Raw genomic sequence first — 26,944 nt, 5'->3', positions numbered from 1 at the left:
AAGACACTTACTAACATTACAGATTCTCTATTATAAATATTATATCCTAATATAACATGGTTTGCTCATCCAGTAAGGTAAGACCACCACAAAGCATTTAAAGATTGTACCATGGTTCTATTTCGTGCTTTATAAAAGCAGGCATTTAACACACAATCACATCCTAATCTGCCATCTTTTGCTGCAAGGCACAAGGTTTAGGTGCCTAGAACTACACCTGTTAAAAACACAGGAGGAATGATCTACCTTAGTTCTGCTGCTGTGAGAGGCGTTATAGAACTACTTTCTGACTTGCTTTCGGTTTCAGCACTGTGGTGACCAGCTTAGGCAATGGCACACCCACCGCTCCGGGGCTTCCCACCTGCCTAACAATGGGTCAAATGAAATGCCGTCAAGGAGCAGCTGAAATCTGCCTCAGTACAATTGTTTAAAATTATAGCCTGGATCAAATTTTTATTTTTAAACTGATGGATACAGTCTTTCATTGGAGAATAAAGCACTTTAGAAGAATTAATTAGAAGCCTAGCAGTTAGATAAGTAGCAATTATTTACCTGCATCTGCAATTAAGCCACCCCACAGCAAAGTTCTGACTTGCCCAAGAATACAGCTCAGCTCTGCTTCCTTGGTTCTTGTCATTTAACCAATTCTTCCCATAAAAGTCCCTGCCACAAAAGGTAGCAGCTACAGTGCAAATCAGCTTGCAAGAAGCAAATATGTATTTCCTTACAAAAGCTCACAAACGATCAACAGAGGGGCCTGAAATAAAGGGGTGTTAGTGGCTGACGAGCTCAACAGTTTATACGGCCTGGAACCACAGCACTCCACCTAGGAGGCTGTATGAGACTACCCAGCTGTATGGGGCTCCTCTGAGCTGGGCAGCTTTTGCATGAGACTAACAGACTGCCCCCGGAGGCACTGCACAGGCCAGACCTGCACCTAGCATAGCTCAACAACACTATGCTGCCTGCCCGCAGTGGTACATGTAGGTATATTCACAAAGGATTAACTTATTATCTGCTTTCTTCCCACTTAAATGCACTTAAATTTTTTTCCTGAAAAGAAAAAAAAAAATCAACAGAAAGGTGTGCTTCTGTCACTTGGAAATAGTGACATTTTTATAATTGCATGTTCATACAAGAAAGGCTGAATTGTAGGAAGTCATTTTACGGTTGAAATAAAGTACTTATTTACACAGATAGTTACAGTTTTACAAAGCAAACATAATTCTTCTCAGAATGAAGTATCGAAACAGTGACAGATTTAACACTGTCTAAATGCAGTTTATTCCAAAAAGAAATCTACATCAATCATTAGACTAAATCATACCAATCACAATAAAATGCTGTCCCTTGCAACTACAGCAGTATAAAAAGACATTTTATCAGTCATGATCTAGTGGATTAAGCATCTGCTATACTTCTTTCTTCTTGAGTATTAGTGGACCTACATTATCTCCTGTTAATTCATTGTGCTTGTTGTGGGAGCCATCACAGACAGGGAACTGGAAGAAAACGTACACAAGGAATTAGTAAATCTCTGTACAGCAACTGCATGGTGGTTTTTATATTTCCTCCTATGCCAAGAGCACTTTGATAACATTGCAAGTTCCTCCTGCTATGTACCGTTTCACCGTCAAACTCCTTGTCTCTTATCAGATACAAGACACATTACTAAAGAAAAAAAAAAACCACTGCTAACAGGTAACTAAGTCTGTGAGGTCCCAAAATAGCTGTTCTTAGACACAAGGTTAGTGACAAAGCCTTTTCCATGAAAGAACAGCAACCAAAGGAGCCAGCACAACCACAAATGGTTTAAGGTTTATTGCAGAACTAATAAAAGTGCTCTTCATAGATTTAATCACTTGCAACCAGGAAGTACTGTTTTAAGGAAAGATGAAATACTTTGCTGAAATTACTAGTCTGAAGTGAGAGTAGTTGAGAGGGTGTCTTAGGTCCAGGTCAGGGTTTTTTTGTTAAAAACAGGAAAGCATTCAGTCCAGAGAAGTAAAAACAGAGCGTAGTCTGGACATTCAAAAGAAATTGAGGGTAGATGAAAAACACTCATATACATCTAGTTGATTTGGAGGATATGGACTATCCAAACCAGTCATTTACTGGCTGCTCTGGACCAGATGAGGATATGCTCTCCCTCACCAACACAGGTTCAGCCTTACTTTCATTCTAATATGAGCAACTTTCTAAGCATTATTTTTGCAAAATAGAGTAGTTACCTTTAATTAGTTGCAATGTATTTACAAATACTAAACAAGGCTTGCTTGGTTTTAATCTACTCACAAATGGTCACTCTGTGTTTCTAGAAAAACCCTACTGTGTTTCTTACAAGTTTCTACAGTTTCATTCTGCACGTAGACAGGTTTACAGTGGAGAAGAAGAAAAAAAAAAGAACACGCCATTTTCAAAAACCAAGAACACATTTCACCTCCAGAGAAAAGCAACAGGTCAACATGTCACAATTCACCACTGAAGCACCGATAAAAATATGCAAGTTTTAATCTCTAATCCTGCAGTAGCACAAGGTGTCTTACCGTCTTAGAACGCCAACATCTGCAATAAGCTTTAGTGAGGCACAGATCTTCAATGTTTATTTCATTCACTACTTTTGGATTTTCCTTCTGGATCTTGAGGTTAATCAAGCTATCCTTTTGCTGTTTCTTCTTGGGGAGGAACGGACGAACAGCGAGGTAACCAAGCAGGGCCAGCACACCCAGGAAAGGCAACAACCGCAGCCATTCTGAAACTAAATACAGGTGGAATTTAAATTGCCTCTTGACACCACTACAGTACGGTGCAGCATCAACTGCTCTCAGATGACTTGGGCTTAGGGTAGGGAATGAAGTTGCTCAGTCAGCAAGACCCTTGAGGGCAAACAAGACTCCATGGGTAAGTCTTAGAAGAGCCAGATTAAAACCTGTGCTTTACTGTAGCAAAGATAAAAATTTGACTCCCAAGATTTAAATGAACTTTAATTTTGACACTCTAGAAGATGACTCAATGGAAAAGAAATAAATCCAAAATGAATAAAAGACATACTTAAATGAGGAACCCTAAAATTACAGGGTTTTGCTCACCCAAGGTAAACCAGCACTGTACTAGTAAACTGGGCATGATTACATGCAGTTAGTATATTCAATACCAGTATCTTAACATTCTGTATATGAAGAACTATTCAGTATGGTTTATAATTCAATTTTTAACTGCTTATTTCAGGTTTTTTTAGCTTCTTTTTAATTTTCAAGCACTAGCAAAACCTTCACCAATCTTGTTTATTTTTCAGAGCACTCTGCTCAGAGATCTGCAACCAGTTTCTACAACACACAGAGAAAGACAAAAGTCCTGAGATAAGGTATGTCAAGCCACAGAAAACTGCTTTTTACCAAGCTGAGGAACATTTAAGTACAGGTAAGAGATTCAAGTATGATAGATTTTCTAGATATGTTGCTGAAAGAAAACTTACTGGACTTTTTAAGAAATTCATCAGCACCTGGCATTAAGATCTATAGATATTGAAGATGGATCCACTTTCCCAGCAAAACATGCTGACAATACTCCAGTGTAATCAAGTACCATGGTGCAATAAAGGAGAGAGCATTTTTCTAAATTTTTAGAGAATACATTAGATCTAACCCTCATACAGAAATGGAAGAGTTTAAAAACATTGTAAAATGAGAAACAGAAGTGCAATGATCTGAAGAACAAACAGCTGCACAAGCATTTTGTAAGACAAGATGATGTAATCAAGTCCCTCTTTTAAATTATTTAGGATCAGAACATAGCAAAATTCTGTTCTACAGGTGTAGGGTTTTTTAAGATTAAGACATACAAGAAAGGAAATGCAAGAGCAGACTAAGCGTGCTAGGTAGGTTGTACCTCTGAGAAGTTACATTATTCTGTATAGCTTGATTTTATTTGTAATAATAGAGCATGTGTTTGTGTTAATACTTTTCCAGTTAGAACACAGTGGCTTTTTCTTAATAATTTGAATTTTCTTGAAGTACACCATGTAATACTTTCTGGGACTAGTTTTATGTTCTTTGAGCTTTATATAGGCTTTGTCGTGAAAGCCACACTTACTGCATTTATCTGGGAATACACCACAACTAAAGGCACTGCAAGAACTTTCAGCAGTCTTTCCACACCTGCACTTGCAGCAGTCCCAGTGCACAACTGACAGAATTTGCTAGGAGTCACTACAATAGACTAATCTCTGTTGCTCTTTTCTCAGTCCCTCCAGCAAGCTGTAAGCCCTAAATAATAACAATTAACACTGAGATACTTAAATGTTTTCGGTTACACAAAATACTGAGTTTCCTAGACAGTGGGGCCTGTTTGTCTCTTCTATCATTAGTGTTCCATCAACAAGAATCCAAACGTACTTTCTGACCTTACATGAAGGACTGACTTGGAATGTCAGAGAGGAAAAATATTTGGTTAGTGAAACAAAAATTCTAAATTTAGTATCTAACTGTGGCAAAGAGGTGGATCTCTACAACGCTACTCAACTCCAAGACAGAACAGACATTCCAATAGGTGCACCACAACCAGAAGCTGGGAGCCTATCAAGTGTGTAATGAACACAGCTGGGATAATATTGACATACAAAAAGGAAATGGCTCACATCAGAATTAAATGTTGTTAAAAGAGACAGGCAACTAAACAGCAAGTGGCATCTTAATACAGCTTGAAACTCCCTGATACAACCTCACAATGGGAGACACGTTTGGATAAGCCCACCAGGTTATAACAGGAACATGATAGCTGTATCCTTTGAGAAAGTAAATTAGAAACAAACAGGAATAGGAAGTACAAGGATATTATTTATGATGGTTATTTTAAAATATTTTTATCATGCTAACTGCTGATGAAAAGTTCTGCCCTCACTAGCCAATGATTCCTTTACATACTTCTCATCTGGGAGCCTCTGGAAAGCTCCCGCAATGACACCAATGTGTACACGAATCATAAACTGACTTGTTATTGCCAAAAGACTGCCAGAAGCTCAGACTTTGAGACTGAAAAATCAACATGGCCATGTTCTAGGTCATGAGAGACAAGATACTGTCACAAATTAAAAAAGTCATGGATCTTTGGACTGGGTGGGCAGGAACGCAAGAAAAGCTTCACCCAAACTAATGCAGTATCTTCCTACAACTGTAAGCTGCTCTGTGTTTTTGAAGCCATTCATACCTTTCTGAAGCAGATGTAAAGCAATTCACAATACTATTTTCACAGCTGATAACTCAAAATTCAGCAATTACATTGATTCTGGAGATTCTCTATCAGTTCTGCTGCATGGGAAGCGGCAGTCTTTGGAGCCAGAAATGGAGAGTAGAGTATCGAAGAGGTTAGTCTTCAAACTTGACTTGTGTTAGACAGAGACCAATCCCAAAGATAAGTCCTGGAAAGTATCAGGAACATCAATGAAACAGAAATGCCCAGAAAACTCCAAGAAGCGGAGGCCATGGACCACAGGCCACAGTTACATTTTCAAGGAGAAGTTGTTTTAACCCTTAGTCCAACAGTAACAAGTCCGAAAAATAAGAAACACATACACTGAACAGAAGGGGACTGGCCAGCCACTGAGAGTCAAATCCAAGCAAGTGGTTGGTCCCTGTTTGTCTTTCACCAATTACTCCTTTGATATCTTTCACTTTATGTTTTAGCTATTTTCTGTGGAAATCACCCTATGCAGACCCAAAAGCAGCTTCTTATATTAACAGCTGAACTGCAAGCCAAAATTTTAACAAGTCTTAGCTACCTGTCAAAATGAAGATTGGAACTGTGATTGAATATTCTCTAAACTGATGAAATTCTTCAAGCAAATTCAAACGTCTTGCTCAACTGCATTCTCTTCAGAACTAATAAGCAGTTCTATGCTGTCTTCTGTTGTTTGCTTGGATCTCTTAAGGGTGTTCTCATTACTACACAAACTAAACACAAAGGACTCCAACACACCACTTTAATATGTCTATTAGCTTATGAAGGTAGACAGGTGACAGTCCTTTCAGCAACATAGCACACTTTAAATAAATTTCAAGCCGAAGCTATGCGTAGGTTAGCAAGCCACTCTGCAGATGTCAAATTCATGGTTCAAATGGGTTCTAAAGACTGTTGTTACTGTGGTATCACCCTTCTTTCCCTCAGTACTGTAACTAATGATCCACAAAACTGTACTCTTCCTGCCCAGCAACTTGTTACATTCAAGTCCCTTTTAACATGTATGCCAACTGTAAGAGAGCCCACACAGGACCGTGTCATTTTTATAGAAATAAGCCTGCACCTAGATTCTTACATAAACCTTGAAGTTCTGACCACATGGTATTTTGAGGTGAGTGTCTATGCTGTTTGAATGACATGTACCAGGATAAAAAGCAATGCTGGCATGAGACAACACTGTTCATTTCAGTAGACTTGGGAAGGGAAGGGTAAAGCAGCTATGACAAGAAACTGAAAGAGGCTTCCGAGCAGCAGCAGTGCAACAATTTAGATATCCACTTTCAAATCCAAGGTCAAACATTCTTCCCTTCCTCCCTCATTGCTTTTACATTCAGGAGTTTTTTACTGGGTGTTAATGGTCTTCCTCTCTCCAAGCAAGCAGTTCTCCATCGTGATTTGGTGAGGACACAACAGACAACAGGTGTGTCAACATTTTTTGGTCAGTACACTATACAATATCCTATACAAAAGGTCTGTTGTTTCTACAGCTAATGTACTACAGGAGCTGAAGTTGCATCTGCCTGGAAAGTTTATAAAAGCAATAAAAAAAGCTAACAAGCAAAGTACTGCGCTGTTCCAGATTTGGGTTCTGGCCTGCCTTTGCAAACAAGGTTTATGCTAGCAAGTGTTTTATAGTACCGATCCCCTAAGTTCAGTAGATGCCACCGAAGGACAAATACTAACACACGTTAATGTTTCAAGATCAGTATTATTTTCCACTTTCCAAAAAAATGCAAAGAAAAATGTTTGACACTTTTGGTATGTCATTTGCCAAAGAATATGCTCCTTTGTCATTTGTAGTAGCAGTAAACACAAAAGAGAATATTAATCTAATCTTCTCTATTGTCTAACCATTGTCTTTCAGCAATGGTAATTCAATAGATACGATCCTATAATTTGCTGCTGCAAAGTCACTACCAGAATTGGGAATCCCCTGCTCTTAGAGGCTTATGACTTTAGGACAGGACAGACGAAGACCACCACAACAACGCAGAAGAGGTGGCACTGGCTGAAACAATTTGGTTTTCTCAGATTAAACTTTTGACTGGCAGCAGTTCTGAGCAGTCCTGAGTTGAGGGTAAGTACAAGACTCTTCAATGAGCAATGAGGTTTAAATGACTTTCAGTAATTTTTAAGCACTAAGAGAAGATAATTTTTTAATTTAGGTGCCTAGGATGTGGCATCTTAGGATTTCCTTTTGAAAAGCCTCACCATGTTGCATTTACTCTATGCCATAACTTTAAGCACCTTGTAGAGTTTTGCTGGTTTTTCCTTTGTTTTCATTCATATTCACCCTAAGAGGAAGATATATAAGCATGACAGCAGGTATTAGTCTAGTCTAGCTGACTGCTGAAAAAAAGAAAAGCGTAACAATGTTGCTTTTATAGCTATGTATTTTTAATTATACCTCTTTCCCCTTTTTAGAGTGTTTGGCACAAGACAGTGAAAGAAATCACCAAGAAACAGAGGCAGTGGATTTTTTCAGGTACGTAATTAAATCCTACCAGGTGTCAAAAGCAGTATCTGACTCAGTTCCTCCTTCTACCTTTGTTTAATATTTTTGGGACTGACATTTCACGTTTGGTCTCCACTTAAGGTTTCTCTTAAGGCTTCTTGCCCTCCCTCCAAATTCAAGGATGTACCTGTCAATGGGGCAAATAATGTGACAGCAAACCAGTTCTCCCACACTGATCATGCTATTAAAAAAAGAAAGTTCTGACCAGGGCTTTCAGAATAAATTATATTATGTACATAGTATATACATATATGTGTAGCATATACACTGCTATGTAGCATGAATAAATACAGAGACTGCACAAATAATCCTGTTACAGAAATGTGTGTTTGGACAGGTGAAGCAAGAAGAGACTAAACTCTCTATTACTAAACTAACAAATTTTAAGTACAGCTTGCGGTTAAAAGGACAAAGTAGGAAACTGCCAAATGCTAGGAATATGAGAAGCTGCACTGTTCTGTAGCTTATTGCATCCCCTTCCTCCCAACTTTTTAGCAGCTGAATTTGTCTATTTGGCAAATATCATTAACAGCATTTTGAGATAAGACAGTAGTTGTGGGAAAAGAACAGTTCCTTTAAAACAGGTTTCCATGTCATGGGAAAGACAATGGGGCTTTAAGTTTACATGCAGCATAAACATGCTGGAAAAAGAACTACTCAAACCTGGGTTTAAATAAATTGTGCCTGTTCTAAATTAAATTATTTCCCAGCACTATTAAAGTCATATACAGCAGAAAGTCATACGCAGCAAGATCAATATATAAGGTTGATTCTACACTTTTTAAGACTTTTTCTGTTTCCAGAGAGTTTCTGTTAGAGCATTCCTGTTACTTATTATCACCAAACTAATCTTGTTATTTGACACTACTTGAGGTTCTGCCTGTATTATCCCAACCCAGCCTGAGCTCTGATAGTTCCAGTTGGCAAAGCACTGAAATGCAATGAACACCTAAAGAATTTGCTAGCATTTAGTTTTCTTTCTTGGTTGCTCTCTGATAGGGCTATGATTAATGAAAAAGCACTTTCACTCCTGCACCCAGAAAATGCTTATGAAAGTTATTAACTAAAATAATATACTATTATTTATAATATAACTAAGTAATAAGCATAACTAAAATACCCTAACTTTGTGTATGGACGAGGCACCCAGAAACAGATTCTATTTTTGTTTTAATCAGTACAGACTCTTTCCCTAACCCTTCAAGCAGATGAAAAGGCAGTGGTTTAGGCCTTCAGCTAAAATCCCATTTTCTTCAAGTGCACGGCCGCCGACTTGCGGGTACTTGCGCAGAGAAGTTTTAAGCACAGAGCAAGCGAGCCGAGGAGCCCGGTTCGTTTTACCCTACGGCTACACTTGGCTCTGATCGTTACCATCTACCTCACTGAGCATCTTCAAGGTCTTGTCGGGTAACTTCCCCGCTGAAGCGGTTTAACGGCGATCCAACGTTTGCGGCCCGCCCCGTCTGTAACGCGTAACTTGTTCGGCCCGGCCGGGACAAAGCCGGCGGTGCCTGCGGCGAGAAGTGGCAGCGGCAGCCCGACACGGCCGGGCCCGGGGGCTGCGCCGCAGCCCAGGCAGGCGCCAACGGCCCGGCCGGCCCCGCCGCGCCCCTCACGCCCCCGCGGCGCCGGAGGGGCGGCAGGGCGGGAAGGGGGTACGGGCCCCCGGCCCCCCCTACCTGTGAGGCGGATGAAGCCGCCGACGCTCTCGGGCAGCGGCAGACGCTTGAGGTACGCGGGCAGCTGCACCTTGACGATGCGGGCCAGGCTCTCCAGCACCATGGCGGCGGCCCTCGGGGCGGGCGGGGGCTGGGGGGGAGCGCTCCGCGGCCACCAACTGCCCCCGCCGCGGCCACCCGCGCGCTTCCCCGGGCTGCTCCCGCCGCGCACGCGCCGCGGGGCGGGGCGGGGCGCCGCATGCGCGCAGAGGCACGGCCCGCTCCCTGCGCTCGGGCCGCGCTGCCTGCGGGCGCCGCGTGGGGGCGCTGCCGGCCGCTACGGCGCGGAGGGGGCGGTGGCGTGCGTGGAGCCCGGCGGGCCCCGGGGCCGGTGGGCGCGGGCGCCGCGGCCGTTAACGGCCGGGAAGACGCCTCCTCGGTCAGCCGCTCTCCTGAGGCGAGGGGGGCAGCGCCCGGCCTGCGGGTCTGTGGTGCAGTCCGGCCGCTCGCTTGGGCCTCACTTCGCCTCACGCAGGCCTCCTCGAAGGTACAGCTAGGGCGGTGAGGGAGTGGGGCTGTAATAACGGGTGGGGTATGATTTACAGGCTGTATATTACTTGTCGTCACCCTGTGTTGAAGTTGTGTTTCATGTCGACGGTCTTTAAAAATATTAAAGTAAAAGACTGCAGATTTTTCTTCATGTGAATGAAGTTTTTCATATGGTGTCGTAACTCTTCAGAGGTGGGCTAACGTGAGTGCTGGGAGGTTTAATATTACGAGGAGAGGACAGTCTGCCTCGTGTTTGGCAATAGTATGTGCGAAGAAGCTCAACTTCTGAGCATGTTAATTAATTTTGTCAAAGAAACTGATCATTTTGGCATAGAAAATTGCCCCTGTATAGCTGGTGAAAAAATGGGAACTATGCAGCCATTCTGGGTCAATTTAGACAATCCAGCTAGACCTGAAAACTTGTGCATTAGTCTCTTGGTCACGAGTCCAGTGCCATTTGGTTTGAGATGCTTTGCTACTGTGAGTGAATCTATCGAATGCTAATAGTATATAGCATAGAGCACAAGCATCTTCAGGAGAGCTGAAACAGTGCAATTTGTCTAGAAAACGTATCTCCTTCCTTATGTGATCTTGACTGGAGTACAGTTCTCTCTCTTCTTTCATTGTATGGAAACCACATCGTATGTGTGCTTTTTCTGCCAGCCTATAATTGGTAATTGAGAATTTTGGCAGTAAGTTAATAGGGTTCGGCAAAGCAATGAAAGAGTAATTATAGGTGTTTCTTGAGTCACATGAACCCACTGGTCTGTCTTTGGCTGAATCTACTCGGCAGTCATGTTTGCCTCATATTGACTAGGATATGCAAACCCAGTACTAGATCTCTCTCACTAGTTTGCTTGAATGATCAGTTTAGGACAATCTTAACCAAAAGTTAAAATCACAATAAAGAACTAAGGCAAAAAAACAAATACTGGAATCTAGGTTTAAGACAAACAAATCCAGCTTGTTTGTGCTTCTGGCCTGAATATTACTTTTCTGCCTGTTACCCTGCATAAACATTTCCTGATGAATCATCATCTTTAGCTAGTGAGAATATTCCTGTGATCTCAGAGTATTTTAGTTCCCTACCTCACCTAAGTTTATCCTTGTAATGACTACGTCTGATGTCTTAATATGATTCCTTCTTGTGTAGGCAAATGTCTGCTATTAGACATGATAATGAAAGAGCAAAATGCTTGATTATTCTGTAAAGATTACACATCAGATGTCATGATGTAACCTTGTTTGTGAAACTTCGTGAGGGAAGAATACATAAGGCTGAAGATAAATAAGGTAAATCCTCCAGCACTAAATCAAACAGCTTCACATTGAGGTTGAGAGCCTCTGTCCTTCCCTCCTCCCTTTCTTCTGTTCTTCCAGTCTTCTCTGGACGCTGGCTGTGATACTGGGAGCACAGCTGACATTTCATTGAAGCTGCTGAGCCCCACTGTGCTGCCTTTGATCAGTGCTCCACTCGGCACAGTTAGACAATCTGCACATGTTGCAGAGAGGAGCCATTCTCACTGCGCCTCGCCTGTCTGCACAGGTATCAGTTCACATGAGTCACAAATGGTTTCGGTATATGAAAGGCTGAAGTCATAGATTATGGAAAAACTGTAAAGAAAATGAAGGCTGTCTGAGATTCTTGACTGGAGGGAAGGCAAAATATAGTCTATAGAAATCCACTTCGAACTGGAGCTCAGGAGATGTATGTTCACCCTCCAACTTGACTGCAGACTTCCTCTTTGACTTAAGGGGAGAAATGTAAGCTGCAGGCTTGCTCAGTTTTGCAGAAAAGAACAGCATTTTATACAGTAGTCCATCTTCAGGGACCACGTTATGAGGTCAGCACTTAAGACTAGTCAACATCAGGAGGTTTACTAGGCAGTTGTGACATCTTCCTTCAATTACACACATTTAACACCCTATGTGGACATTCTTACTCCACAGGCAGATTGCTTCTTCAGGATTTTATCAGGATCCTTTTCAGCTTTGCCTCAAATCTGAGTATTGTTGGGTATCTGGAAAGTTTTCTAGCTTTCTTGAGGGGGCATAATATGCATCAATTCATTCTTGCATATTTAGCTTCAGTTTGTGAACTGTTAAAAAGTAGAGATTGCCTCTGCTTACGTGTTTCGTGTTGAATTTGGCCACTGAAACTCTGGTATTGGGTAGGATATACAGGAGTTGCTGAAATAAAAATAACAGCACAAAAAGCCCAAGCATAGACACTTGAATAGAACCTGGGTCACTGATACCAAAATATGATTATTGCTTTCAGCAGTAAGTATCCTCTGTCACTGGGATTTTTTTATTTAGCAAGAACTTTACAGATAAGATAGAGCATGGAGCCCCCATGAAGAGATCTACATAGTTAGTGCTAGCTCAGGTCTTTTACATGGAATTCCCAAAACACAGCCCAAAAGAGAACCAGCCCAATTAACTTACTACTTACTACGCAGGCTTTGATGAGAATGGTAGAAAAGTTTGATGCAGATCACATTTGGCAGAATTTATTCTGCTAAGCATAATATCACTACAATATAGCTGCATTGGTCTGCTCACAGTAGAAATAAGAGTTGCCTTCAGCATCTGCAAGCTGGTTGGTCCTGGTCCAACAGAGGGAACATAGGTGAAAAGAAGCTAGTTGTGTTCATCTTTTTACCTTCCAAAATTGCTTGATTTCCCTGTCCCTTTAATTCAGCTGTAAAATGAGATAGTACTTACCAGTCTGTCTAGAACCCTAAGATTTGCAAAGGAAAAGAACATTTATAAATTATATTTATTTATTTTATTTTACCAAGTAAGAATAAAAGATAAAAGGTTCTGAGGTAGCAGACACAGTCCTTCCATCTCTAAAACAAGCCAAAGCAGCATAGTAATTTGTTGAACACTCTTTCACGGTAACGAGCTTTTCTATCAACAGAATGTATTGTGGTGTTAAAACCATTTTCTTGGAGTGGGCATTGCCATTTTCCATACTGACTGCCTGGAATAATCTCTGCAACAGGTAAAAGTACCATTGTCAACTAAAAACTGCCCTGTCACCAAAGGGCTGGCTTCTGTGATAAGCAGACACAAGCCTCTATCTAGGAGGAAGCTAGATCTCTCCCTTTCTATTCAAATCATTTCACAATGGAGTTTGATTAGCTGCTGTTCCTGCTGTATGCAAAGCTCTCTCCCACTTCCCCAAAAGCAAGAAAAATCATTACACTTCAGAAGTGCTGTAGAAACTGATTGATTTAATACAATGTCTCCACCAGTTAGTTATGCAGCACTATCAACACCCAACTATTAAATAATTGGATCTCAAAAAATGAGACTGGCTGAAAAACATAAACCACAAAACCATATGTGTAAGGTTACTTTACTCATTTTATGCTTATGAACATTGCAAGTAAGTTGCAGTTGCATTGCATGCAGGTTAAGTTTTCATTTCTTGGTTTTGCATCTAGGGGCTTAATTAATTGCCTTTAGAAGAAAGCTGAGAGTGTCATGCTTTCACTTGACTCAGAGACCTGGCATCTTAAGTGGCTTCTGCTGGTGTTTATTGAAAATATCTACTATTCTGTGGTGGGCAAAGTGTTTGAGAGAAAAGTGACCTAAGATAACAAATCACATTTATAATAGAATCAGTAGGGTAATTTTGTGATAGCAGAATTTTCATTATTATAAAATTACTGCTTAAAGGAGTATATTACTTTCCAATCTAACTAATGTCCAAGAATTTTACAAGGTAACTATTATGTTTTGAAAGCAAGCGCTATTATAATTGCCTAAGTAACTGCAGTGTCCTACTAATAGCCTGTATTATCGTTGAATTTTAAAATTCCCTGTGGCTTAGGATGCTGTTTATTGCTGCAGATTGTAGCAAATTAATTTGTGAAAAGAATGAAAACAGGAATGTAAAGAAAAATTCCAAGATTTCTAAGAATTGGATCAAGTTCCAACATGACAACTTTGTGCGTGAGTGAACGGAGTAGCAGACATTGTTTTGATTTATGCAAGAAAAATACTGTGATTTGATCTCTCAGCCACAGGTTTAACATTTTAATTTCTTCTTCTGACTGCTACTGCTGGGGAGTGGGAAATGTTACCCATGAGTTGGATATGAAACAAAGCTGAAGAAAAGCCCAACTCAAGAAAGAATAGGTGTATTCAGTGCTAACTTCCTAGCTATCCCCAAAAGAAGGTCAGTTGCTTTCTACATTGTATGTTGTTTCCAGAGTGGAACTGCAACGGTTAGCACTGGTCCATAGCAGTGATTTCTGCAGCTACTATAATATTTGCAGAAATTACACAAGATGAAACTATGAATATCCACTCTATTACACTGTTAGTGATTTCAACTGCCTTTATTTAAAACATAGAAAGTAACAAGTTATATGATGTGAAACTATTGTAAGTAATATCAGTCAAGCAAAACTAATGATGCACAAGTTCACAGTAAACATAATATTGCAATGAGTTTTAAATTTTGACCCATTACATGAATCATCCAGTCTTTCAGTCCCCATTAGATAGCTGATCTGGTATGTGCTGCTCATGAGGATCCAGACTGATCGCTGGTCATGTACAGACTTGCACAGTTTTGGAACTTTATTGGCTTCTAATGAGTTGCTAATTCACAATGGTTTTACTCAGATCAGAACAAGTATCCTTAGGATTCACTAATACGTTCATTCATATAAGACTAGATACATTACTGATTTGTGCAGGTTCTGCCTGGTTTGTTGTAATAAACCAGGCTGCAAAATCCCCAGATTGTCCCCTGGGAGGAAGCTGCAGTGATAGAGAACAGATACATCCTTCTCTACGCTAAAGGACCTACAGAGGACAAAGCCAACAATCTGGGAAGTACATGCTGCTAAATGAATAGACACGAAGTAAAGCCACTATCAAAACACTACAAGCTGCTGTCTTATGACTGCAATTCCAGGGAACAGAAGCTATACAGATGTCAATGTATTTTCAGTAGGGGACCACTCACCATTCCCTTTTAAACTGCATTGATCTTTGCTGTCAGTGAAGACTATATCCTTGACCAGGCAACTAGAGGTAATTTTTTTCCCTTAGTGCTTTACTCCCTTGGAGTAATAGCTGTCACTGAAAGAGGCTTCCTTTATTTTGAAAGGCAAAGGTGAGATGCCACAAGACTAATTCCTGTGACGTAATGTGTATTTGTTGGCAGTGGCTAATTATAGCACAGGAAAAACTACCAGCTTCCCCTGCTGAGGACAGAGTACATGATCTCTGCAATATGACTGCACTCTGCTCTTAAGTTCTTCCTGTGTCATGATGTCCACTGACACTGCAGTAAAACAGCAGTTTATCATTCCTTTCTAGGCTGCTGTGTAGCAACAGCTCTGTGGAAATTTCTGAGCCTTTCTCCCCTTTTCAAAGTTAGCCAGGTCTGGCATTGACAGTAACCCATACTCCTTCTCTGTCATCTCACAAGAATAAAGAGAAGGAGAAAAAAACAAAAACAAAAAACAACCAAAAAAAACCCCACCCAAAACAAAACACTATGCCTCTTCAATTTCAGACAACAAATACATGTATAATGGATGGAGATGAAAGCAGGGGAAAAGTGGCTATCTTGATTCCAAGGCAATGACAGAATAGTACTACAGCAGGTAAATAAGATTAATATAGCCTCTTTTATGCCTTAGTGATGCTTTCTCTTTTCTATTTTTTTCCAGGCAGTTCCTGTCCTCTGGCCTGCAGGTCAGCTATAACACAGCGCACCTCCAGATCTAGGTAGTTGGCTATTATCTAGAAGATTTGTAAGTTACTTCCTCACTTACTTTTCAAGATATTGCCAGAATTTTATATAAATTCTGTACTTCAGTACAGAAAGCTGTAAGGTCTGTGAAACTGATTTTTTCAAAAATTTATTTTTTTTCCCTTTGAATCAGCAGAGAAAGCAACCAACACAAAAAGTAGGATACAAAAATATCACCTCAAGTTTACAAAACTTACTTTACAGAAAATGTAAGCCTAATGACTGTGAAAGGAAAAAATTAAATGAAAAATAAATACATGATAATTAAGGGGCATTCACCTTTAACAACATGCTAGAAGAATGCTTTTGGAAACTATGAAAAGATCCTAGTGACCCTTCTTTGCAGAGCAGAAAGTCTTTTATTGAAAATTAGTCTTGTCATAGGTGTCTATAGTTAATTTATTAATATGCTTGAGTACGTTATAAACTGCTTCCCCAAGAGGAATGAAAATATTTTTATCCAGGTTTTTTTACACTTTTTTGTGAGTTATTTTCACAGCTTCAGGGACAGAAATGTTATAATTATTCAGAAAACAGGTATGGTAGAAATGGATGCTGCACATAGACCCTCAAATTGCCTGTCCAATATGATTTGACGGCATCAAATATCCTGAATGATGTAAGGGTAAGTGTATTGTTTAGTCTCCAGGTACCTGAGTCTTCCATGCCTAATTGCAGCAGTGTATGTTTTTCTAATATGGGAGCTAAACAGAGATCATAAAATCATTTAACATAGGCCACCAAATAGTCAGGAAGGACTAAGAAATTATCTTTTTCGCTATTAATTTGAATTTAAATCGCTATGACTGAGAAAATAAGTATCTTGGATCACACTACCAACTCCTCGAGCAAGTATTTTTCAGTGTTTTTTTTTTTTAAGATGATGTCCCATTATCCAAAGCAAAAAAAAAAAAAAAATTGCAGCCCTCATTGTCTTTATAAAAAAAAATAACATCTGTTGCTTGTAAAACTGACAGGTCTATGTAATATTTCTTGAAAGGCTGAAAAGTATGCTTTATCTTGAAGAATAAAAGCTGTTGGGAGTACAGAAGCTAGGTTTCCTTTGCTTTATAATTTGCGAAATTTTCAACAGCTTGCCAACACAACCATGCTTCACGACTACTGTGTGTGTCAGAAATACTGCCCTGATCCGTCCCCCTAACCATAATGATGAACAGTGTAATAACTGGCTAAATTCAGTATTGGTTATTTAGAGTCATCAAAACTATTTCTGGAATTACAATATGACAGCAACAAGAATAATATTCCTTCCTTCTAAGAGATATGTTTGGCTGTAATTACCTGTATATTTGAGGTCTAAACAAGCTCTTAGACATCTTATGGTCAATTGGGACATACCAAAAACTGAAAAGATCAGCCACATCTTTAGAGGTGAGACTGAGGACAAAAAGAAAAGTGGAATAACTCCTAGTACCATATGGTAGTTGGCTAGTTAAATCCACTGTCTAAATTCACAGCATATACTCCTGTCAGTTCAAAGACAAACAAAACAAACAAAAAAATCCCTGAAGTATTTCTGTGGACTTCCTTATTTACTTAAGTCATTATTTTAACTTAGGTCAGTACCGCCTCAAACAGTTAAATCTACAAGACTACGTAATAATTTCCGCAGGAAACAGCATTATTTTGTATAAAACAGAATGGGGGGAAATGGAGAGAACGTTCTACAAGGAAGAACAGCCTCTAAATGAAGAGTGACAGAAAGTCAACCTGCTACCTCTGCTGAAGTGTAATATTTATTTAGCTACAAATATATGAATGATTCACCAGCAGGACTGCCTCAGAAGAAGGGGGAATGGCCAAGAAAGTTAGTTTGCTGCAGGTCATTTAGGAAGTCAGTGGTACTATGGCTCCTAACTCAGAGAGGGTCCCTGCTCCAGATCTTGCAGAAACACCAGCTGGTCTCTGTGGGGAAACCTAAGATAAGAGGCGGTTATACGTCAGTATAAAGTACGATATCAGTGTCCAGATTAGCTCAGGCTAACTAATTTCCTGTAACTCTAATCAAACAATGAAAATGATACTCAGCATGTAGCAAGCCAGGAGAATGGAAGCATACACTTCAAATCAATCAATGCAGCATGTTGAGAAGTCTGACTAGGGATGCTGTGAAATATGTTAGCTAGCCTGTTTGAATAATTAATTTTAATCCATAACATTTTATCTAGATTAGCAACTTTTATAGTGTATTAGGTACACTGGTCAAATCATCTGTTAAACACACCTCAAAGGCTGTGGTTTACTTAGTACATTTGCATCCCGGAACAAGCACTGGAGGAGCAATCGAATTAGGATGGTCCAAATCGGACTAGTAATCAATTATGTCAAAGTAATAAAAATAGACATATCTTGAAAGAGCTTCAGACAGTCCTTTGATGTCTCCTGTAGTAAACACAACAGACCAAATTAAGTATTGCTGAAAACTGCTGTACGAGCTTGGTCATTTTTGGTCACAGTGTTAACTCCTACAGACTTAGCGTGCAGGCTGAAGACAGCCTGAGGGGTCAAAAAACAGGTATAACAAGGAAAAGCAACTACTTCCAAAGGGATGGGGTAAAGTAGGTCACCACTAAACACCTTTTTGAAGAAATCTCCAACTGATGTTCCCTGCCCTACTGAAATTGATAAAAGTCTGATTTGCTCCAGAGAGGGGGTTTAATCTGCTGAATTCTGCCTGTGTTACCTTTTTTTAGCAACTATGACTAATTGCTTGGCCCTTCACACCCCTATTTTAAGATGCTATTTTGCCATGTATATTTACATTATCTATGTTTATTCAGGAATGTAAAGAATTAATATGAAAGAAGAAAACAAAGGTAGTTATTAACTGCATGACAAAAAAACTTTTCATTTTTCAAAATTGGCATCGTAATTATGCCGTGCATGTGCTCATCTGACTTTTATGCTTCAACATCCGTAGGGCTGAATCAGTACTGAAAATGAACATTCTTGTTGACACAAACTGCTGCTGACTTGAAAGGAGTATCTCCTGTAGATCAAATGGTAGTTTTGCTGGGAAAAAATGAATACTCTCTATGAATACTAATACATAGTCTGTAGCAATTTTCAGAGATTTTTGTTGTTGAGGTCTGCAAAAAAAAATAATGAATTTTATGTTGTTAAAACTTTCTTCTTTTAAAATAGCTCTTATTTTCTGTAAGGATTTCAAGAGAAAAGAAAAATATTCATTAACTGAAAAAGTGCTAAACAATGAAGCGCTAAACAAAATCCTGAAGACTGGAAAATTTTGTGGGGAACTTTGGTCTGTTGATCTCAGTGTGAGTTACTGCAGTATTTTATATTCTGTGAATCCCACAAGACCTTTGCAAGTCATGAAACCTTAGCATGCCGTTATTCAAAAAAGCATTCTAGCTTTTCACTGGGACTCATACGTGGACTTAAACATTAGATCTTACAACTCCCTGACTAGACCTGCAACAACTTAAAATGGCTTAATGCAGGGACTCAGTGTTTTGCCCGATGACCTAGCAGTGAGACAAAAAGCACTACTATACAAAATAAATGTGGAATAGCTTGGAAATTGTTTCAGTGAGAATGGCAGAGAAGCTGTCGAAGAAACAATGGGAGATGAAAAATTGCCACGTTGGAATATTAAGACAAAAAGTTACCTTTTGTCTCCTATTCCTTAGAAAGCTATCTGGTGCTTAACGCGTTGACCTTGGGCTGGACTCCAGCTGCTAAAGGGTTTTGCTACCTCTTCTTCCTAACAGAAGGAGACATAATGGTCCCAGATGTAACAGCCAGGGAAATGAGCACACAGTACAAAGGCTGTAACTATGACCTTGCAATCCTTCTTGAAAGGGGGAAGCCCCCAGCTACACAGGAAGGGCTGCTGGTCTTTGGTATTTAAAACGCGGATCAGGTGGAACCCAATGACATCCCCAAACCTGTTTTTCTTCCATTGTCACATAATGGCACCTGGATTGGCAAATTCAGCCTTTTTGTTTGTTGTGTTAAAAAAAGCTAATGGAAAATCTTATTATATCAGCTTTCTTCTGTGATCTTATTCCTTGTGGTCTCCACTGAATCAAAAGGGTTCCCAATAAGGTGAGTTTTGCTCAGATTAAAAGAGAGATTTGACTACAAGCTTGGTTTATGATAATTAAAGGAAAAACAAGCTGGACAGGATGCTGAAGAGAAAACCGAGACCTGGTAATACATGCAAACAGGGAGAAGCAGCTGTTGTTGTTCATCTTAGCGCTTTGTCTTCCAGCAGCAGAAGCTGTTGTGTTTTGTCTCCTCCAAACAGGAGCTAATAATGACCTACTGGATGGACTAATAAGAAGGATGTCTTGCTTTTGCTGAAGTCATTTTTTTATTTTGTAAGAACGAAGATCTTCTTGGAAATATTTTGTGTCATGTTTCCCCTCCTTCCTCTCAGATACATGAAACATACTGTATGGAATGCTGCTTGGTGTCCAGGGTGCTTGGTCGCTCCACCTGTTTTAAAGACAGGTAGAATAGCATGCTCAAAATTTTAAAATGGCTCATCTCAGGCAAGCGGAAGTGAAAACCTGACATTGATGTGCAAGCAAACCACACTAACCTTTAAACGAAGGCTGGGCTGCTTTGCCCTTAAGTCCCCTCTATGCTGAGGGGAAGGGAAGTGCTCTAACAATATATCAAGGCAATCTCCATTCATGCTTGCTCCCCAGCCACCACAAAGCAGCTGAAATGGACTGGCAAATTCAGCCTTCGGACATCACTGACCACTTGGCTGCACAGGGTTCTGTAATGCCGTACTGGAAAAAGCAAACAACATTGAAAGATGGAGTTAAGTGAGCTGGTCTGTTCTCAGTATTTTTGTGCAAACTGTTTGTTACCGTGCCACATCTACTGAGCTATTTTGCATAATAAACCTCTGAAGATCTAACCAAACTCCACTACTGTGTGAGGATTAGACATGGTAATACCTCTCTTCAGCCACTTCAAAAATGAAATTACAATGAAGCAAACCCAAATAGACTGGGTAGTTCCACAATAAGTTGCAACACCCATATTCAGTAACTAGCATCTGTGCTTCTTGCATTTTATATTACTCTGAGGTGTCAGTGCGAGTAGCGATAGAGCACACCTGCTGCATATGGTAAATGTGAGAAACTCTGTGTATATCACATTGATATATTAAGGTTACAAGGCCTTACTTGCCTGAGAATACCTACTGAAGTAAAAACTCTATTTCTAAATGCTGAGAGGAAAATACATGATTTTTGTCTCACAATTGAGGGTGAGAAGCATAATGTTCTCCAAACAGGACTGTGTGTTGTGACTTGCAGAAATGACCACGGAACTGTGCCTGTGCATCTTGGTTTTCATTCCAACACAAGTCATTATTTGTTACTCTTTTTCTCAAGTGTATTTAAAGGTATTTAAATAGACAGATTTGGGTTTAAAAAAAAAAAAAAACCAAAACAGTGAGTGTAATAAAGTGTTTGTCTAAACAGGTATACTAAAACAAAATATGCAAACCTGTTTCTGAGCAATGGCTAGAAACAAGCGCTATCCAATACGTTTCAAATTCTATTTGGGGTCAAATGCTAATAGATATATTGATTTTAACACGTGACCATTGAAAGGCACACAAACAAAACTTGATTTACCAGATTAACAATTCCTGTTGTCTTAAATTAGCAGGGAAAATTACATGCTAACAACTGTATGTTTGTGCTGTTCTTCATTCCTTTCATAAGGTAGTAAAATGCGAATCGCAAGCCAGATCAAAATAGAATCACATCAGAGGATATTAATCTCAAATAATAATTTAAAATTTAGAACTGGAATACTGTTAAGTGCCTAAATCTCCTGAGATGACAAACCGTAATGACAAAGTTCAAGAAGTTTGTAAGCAATTGACAGAGGAGGATGTCTGTGAAAGACATGCTGGCAGTTCGGAGCAGTTTAATAGCATCTGTAATCCAGAGCAGACAAGGAACAGCACAGTGTTTTTCAGCAATATTCTTAAGATGATAAAAACATGAATGAAATAGTTTGGGACTACACCTCTTGAATATGCTGTTCAGTATAATTAAAATAAGCAGAAAAGGAAGACTACACAAGGAAGTTTCTGGGAATGGTTTTGGTGGTCACAGAAAGATAACTGGGCTTTACAAGTACAAGGCATTGTTTTCTCTCTAGCCTGCACATGACAGGAACACTAAAAAACTGTGACAGTCCTGTAGTACTATTTAGCAACAACAACAAAAAAATAATAGTGCATTGCAAGAAAAAAAGCGCATTGCTCTCCTAATTCACTGTTGGCTGTTCTCAAGATTCATACTGAACAAGTTGTTACACAATCAGGTCTTCTGAATACGCTGCCTTCTCCAGACAAATAATAATTAGTATCCTAGATAGCAGGAAAACTAACAGTAGTGCAGTAAAGGCACTATAATGAATGCAAACTCAGTTCAGTGCAATGGATTTAGCTAATTACACATCCATACTCCCTGGACAGCAAATGCCATGTTTATTAATACATCTATCCTCATTACAACAGAAGGGCAATCTAGCAGTCCTTGTTATTTCACAGCAGCAGAATAGAGGTCTTTCCCCACGTACACAACTATGCATAAATGTACAGAATTTATTACTATGAAGAAAAGGAGCCCAGCCCAGAACTATTTGTTGACCTGTGCTGCACAAAATCAAAAGCCCCCAGGGAGCTGGAAGTGTCACCGAAGGTATCACGGCAAACTAAGTAATTACTTAATGAACCCGGCCCTTGTGCTGACAGGCCGTGTTACCGTACCTTCGCTTTGGTGGTGGTTTTTCCCCTATACTGACAAACGCGGAGCGGTTCACTGGTATGTGCCCCTAAAACCGTTTCCAGGCCCGTCACTCTCACACCGGGCCTGCGCCCCCCGTCGGTGCCGCTCCTCTCCCGGGCAGGCGCGGGCCGTTAGCTGTACCTGCAGCACCGCGGCTACTTCGACAGGGGCGAACCCCTTCGCTGCAGGGCTCCCGCCGAGGCCCTCCCCGCGCTCCGCGCCCCACTGCGGCACGGGGTGTCAGCGGCTGGCATTATTCCGAGGCGGAAGAACACCGGCACGTCGCTCGCTGCCGCGCCGCTGCCCGAACGCTGCCCGCCGCGCAGGCACGGGCAAGGGAACCGGGGGCGCGAGGGGCGGGAAGGGGCCCCGACGCCGAGCGCGGGGGCAGGCGATGCCCGGCCCCCTGCACGGCCCGGCGTGGGGGAAGGGGGGGGGCGGGGAGGTGTCATGCCGCCCTCCCGTCCCGGTGGCATGGTCGGGGCTGACAGACAGCTGACCGGGGCGGGTGCGTGTGTATTAACGCGCGGAGGGATACCGCGCCGTCGCGTCAGCGTACAAATGTAGATCCGGCCGCTACCGCCATTTCGCGGGAGGGCGGCGGCGGGGTGGGGGCTTGTCAGCAGCGCGCGCCGCTAGGCCCCAGCGGAGCCTCCGGGCCGCCCTGCTCGGGCGGCGGCAGGGAGCAGTACAGCGGCACTGCGGGCGGCCCCAGAACCTTCCTTCCCTCGCGCCGCCGCCGTCACCGACGCCCACCCTCCGCGAAACCGTCCTCCGCCTCTGGCGGGGCCGGGACACAGGACACGGCGGCAGCGCGTGCGCTTGCCCCGCCCCTTCCCCCTCGCCCCCCCCCGGGGGGCCGCTAGCGGCGGCGCCGCGTCTCGCCCAGCCCCTCCCCTCCGGCTCCGCCTCCCGCCCTCCCGCGGCGTCTGGGCCTGGCGGGCGGCGGCGGCGGCAGTGCTGGGCTCTCTCGCCCTCTCTCCCGGGCGGACGGCGCCTCTCGCATACCCCCTACCCCACACACGCCCTTCCTCCTCCCGGCGGTGACGGGAGGCGGCGGAGCGGCGCGGCGGGTGGAGCGCTCCCCCGGCGGCCTCCCCGGCGCACGGCCTCGCTGCCCGCAGGCAGGCGGGACTCCGGGCGTCCGCCGCGCTCCGGTCGGGCGCCCCCCTCGGCTGTTTCCGGAGGAAGGAGAAGCGCAGCTGCCCCCTCCCCCCTCTCCGCCTTCCTCCCCCTCCTCCTCCTCCTCCTCCTCCTCCTCCTCCTCCTCGCTTGCTCCCTCCCTCCCGGCCCCCCCTCGGCGCGAGCGGAGCGCGGAGTCACCGCGGCGCACAGACGGGCCCGGCGGCGGCGGCACTCGCACACAATGGCGCTGAAACGCATCAACAAGGTGAGCGCCGCGGCTCCTCCTCCGCCTGCCCCCCGCTGCTCCCCCCTCCCCACTTCGGCCCTTTTTTATTTTTAGTTCTGGTTCCCCCCCCCCCCCCCGCCCTGGGAGGAGAGGGCACGGCTCCGGCGGCGCTCCAGCCGGGCTCGGCGGGGGGGAGGGGAGGGGAGGCGGGAGGCCGGCGGAGCGAGGCCGGGCAGCGGCCGGTTCCTTCCGGCGAGGCCGCGGCTCGGCTGGGGCGGCGAGGCCGGTCTCTCCGGGCCTAGGCCCGGGGCCTCGGAGGTCGGCCAGGGCTGCCGGGGGGGTGGGGGGGGGGTAGGTGGGAGGGAAGGCTTTGGTTGGGGCGGGGAGCGGCAGCTCCTGGGGACGCTCAAATGTCAGCGCAACCCGGAGCCACCCCGGCGCGGCGGTGGCGTCGCCGCCACTGCCCCTCCGCCGCCGGTCGGCCCGGATGGTGCCGGTAGGTGTGTGCCGGAGGGGCTTTCGGCCCGATGGCGGCCCAGCCCGGGGCAGGCGGCCGGCCTCTCGGGCCGGTCTCTCCCCTCTGGCGTGCAACTTCTTTCCCGCATTGTAAGATGGCGGCGGGTTCGCCTAGTTCGGGTACTTTCCGGGATCTCTCGCTTTCTGCAATAACATGACACACACACCCGCGCGTCCGCGCTCCCGTCGGCTCCGGAGCAGCCGCCGCGGTGCCATCGGCTCCCCGCATTCGCTCCCCGGCAGCCCGGGGCCGGCCGGGCCCGCCCGGGGAGCGCTGGCCGCCTCGCCTCGCCCCCCGCGCCGGCGGGAGCGCGCACCGCGCCGCCGCCGCCCCGTTGCACAATCGGAGCCGGGTGGAGTAACTTCAAGGCTAACTCGGAAAAAATGCCGAGGTGATGAAAGTGTGGCCGGTTTGGGGGGGGGGGGGGGATTTTTTGTGTTTTTTTGGAGTGTGGTTTTTTTGGGGGGGGGCGGGGGGGCTTAAACCTCTCCCGGGGAAGACTGAGGCTCCCGACGTGAGGTCGTGCTTGGGCAGCTTTAGGATTCCTCGGCGATAGCAGTTTGGGTTTGGGAATTGCTGGGATGTAATTGCAAACGCCATGGGAGCGCAGTGGCGTTACCGGGAAGTCGCTGCTGATCTGTGCTCCTACGCGAGCGACGTGGAGCGGTTACGTATTTCGAGAGCTGAGAGGAGTTTCTTGGTCATCTCGGAGCCTGCCAAGATGGCAGAAAGTCAGCGCGTCCTGGAATCGGGGGACTGAACTTCGGTGCACAAAACACCTTTTACAGAGGGTGTATAAAGTTTGCCTGCTGTAATTTCACATCTCTGGCAGTGCTTGCGGGCATATTTTAGTCAGAATGAGCTTATTTATAATTTGAGTGAAATGATAGTTCTGTTATCCCTGAAAATTTAAAACCTATTCTGGATTAGTGGTAGCTAAATGAGTCGTCTTCAGAGTATGGCTGTGCTCTCACAAGAATTTGAAAACAATTCCTTTTGAATCTGCCATCAGAACTTGTTCTTGTGGTGGATGATATCACTTGAGTTGAAACACAGCTAGGATACTCCCTGGAATGCTTTGTCATCAGCTCATGCTTATGAAACACATTCAGGCGCTGCAGGTAGGAATATATTGTCAATACACAAACCAAGACAAGCCTCCACTTACATAGTAATCTAGTGGTCAAAACCTTAAAACCATTCACCATGGCTCTTGAATCAGTAAGTCACCTCTGACTTCAAGGTTTGGGCCTGTTCTGTGCAGTCTCTTGTCCTGTATTGACATTTTGTGGCACTGTGTAGTAGCAAGCTTCTTCCTTTGCCCTGTGCTAGAGTTTAGGACTGGTGAGACGGTTGGGTTAGGGTTCTTTTTGGTTTGGGGTTTTTTTTGAAGGTGCTTTTTTAAATCACTTTAATCACACTATGCTACAAGATATGCTTCCAGATTCACATAGGGTTTACAGTTTTGATTTCGTATTTGCCAAGCTGGAAAAAGATGGTTTGCTAGAATGAAACCACTGCTTGCAAGTAGCTTTCTTTACAGGCATGGTTTCCAATACAGATGTTTACTGGGATGGGATTGAGGCTGAAATCCAAATATAGCATGGCCAATTTTGTAACAGGGTGGTTGTGTATTTAGATTTTAATCTTGCCGGCTGGTAAAGCCAGAGAACGGCACTCTGTCACCAGTGAGCTGAGATCCCCTGTCTTCCAATTGTAAGGTCACAAATCAGACCTTGAAACTCGTTGGCACTAGATCAGAAGAGTCTAAAGAGAGACCAGGACCTCAGAACGTTGTAATCACACGTAGCTGATTTAGTCTTTCTTGTGGTATTACCTGTCAGAACTAGAATTCATCGTCTCCTGCAGCAGATGACATCCCAGATGCACCAGTGAAGGTATTTTCAGTCTGTTTGGCTGTCTTTGGCTTTATTGACTTGATATATCGAGCAAAATAAAATTCTTTATTACATTGGGTGAATCAGACTTTCAGACTGTATTAGTGTCTGTAAATTTAATCTGAGGTATGTTACACATTCAGAATTCAACTCCTACTTAACACAGAACTGGCATATTCTGCTTTTGGCTTGGAAATGAAAGCACATGGGTATTCATGGGTTATGTGTTGGGATGTACTTCTGGAATGCCCTTTGTAAAGCACTGTCCAAACTGAAGTACTTGTCAGGTACATAGTCAGTCCCCAGCAAGATTGTGTTGTGCTGGAGCTCATCGTCGCACCTGTGCCATCTGTTCTGAAGGTAGCTTGCATTCAGTTGGCAAAACTCTGCTTTTCTTGATGAGGCTTGCTTTGAAAAGAGTTGCAGTTTTATTATAAGAAGTGAGTGCTTTTGCCATGGAGTAGTGTGAACCTGCATCTTAATTTTAACTGTTTCCTTTCCTGAGGATGAAATTTACCCACCAGTTGTGGGTTTTGGGTTTTTTTCCACAAATTCATGTTGATTCATAAGCTTGTATCTAAATGCTTGATAGATGCTGGTGGCACATTGTCTTGGTCTGAAGTGTTG

At 43.1% G+C, this 26,944-nt stretch overlaps 2 protein-coding genes and 1 long non-coding RNA gene across 10 annotated transcripts in view; 1 reads left to right on the top strand and 2 right to left on the bottom strand.

The window, feature by feature from the left end:
- Positions 1 to 1,084: 1,084 nt before the first annotated feature.
- CISD2 (CDGSH iron sulfur domain 2) lies at positions 1,085 to 9,635 on the bottom strand. Its single transcript, XM_037380401.1, has 3 exons — positions 9,430 to 9,635; positions 2,547 to 2,758; positions 1,085 to 1,502 (listed from the first exon to the last, which is right to left on the bottom strand). The coding sequence occupies exons 1-3, from the start codon at positions 9,530 to 9,532 to the stop codon at positions 1,413 to 1,415; spliced, it is 405 nt and encodes a 134-aa protein (XP_037236298.1). The 5' UTR covers positions 9,533 to 9,635; the 3' UTR covers positions 1,085 to 1,412.
- A 2,819-nt stretch (positions 9,636 to 12,454) lies between these two features.
- On the bottom strand, positions 12,455 to 23,671 carry LOC119144680. Of its 4 annotated transcripts, none has more exons than XR_005103185.1 (3): positions 23,560 to 23,671; positions 20,331 to 20,526; positions 12,455 to 20,224 (listed from the first exon to the last, which is right to left on the bottom strand). It is a non-coding gene; the product is annotated as an uncharacterized LOC119144680 (long non-coding RNA). The 4 variants fall into 4 exon arrangements; XR_005103187.1 differs by having other exon boundaries at positions 23,567 to 23,655; XR_005103188.1 differs by lacking the exon at positions 23,560 to 23,671 and adding an exon at positions 22,693 to 22,973.
- The window catches only part of UBE2D3 (ubiquitin conjugating enzyme E2 D3), a 30,602-nt gene continuing 19,378 nt past the window's right edge, over positions 15,721 to 26,944 (top strand). The window contains exon 1 of one of the 5 annotated variants that reach the window (XM_037380258.1): positions 15,721 to 15,743. Coding sequence is in view for 1 of the 5 variants with exons in the window: in XM_037380241.1 (XP_037236138.1) it covers positions 23,918 to 23,941 (24 nt within the window). In the remaining 4 variants the exon portion in view is untranslated. Of the gene's footprint in view, positions 15,744 to 23,796; positions 23,942 to 24,199; positions 24,221 to 24,787; positions 24,811 to 26,295; positions 26,318 to 26,944 lie in introns of those variants that run through there. The other 4 variants (XM_037380241.1, XM_037380304.1, XM_037380269.1 and 1 more) reach the window with 4 other exon arrangements.

The sequence above is a fragment of the Falco rusticolus genome, chromosome 1 (genome assembly GCF_015220075.1).
Source record: "Falco rusticolus isolate bFalRus1 chromosome 1, bFalRus1.pri, whole genome shotgun sequence".
In the NCBI taxonomy this organism is placed as follows: Eukaryota; Metazoa; Chordata; class Aves; order Falconiformes; family Falconidae; genus Falco; species Falco rusticolus.
The sequence above is the reverse complement of the archived record's forward strand: the minus strand, read 5'-3'. Positions and strand labels throughout refer to the sequence as shown.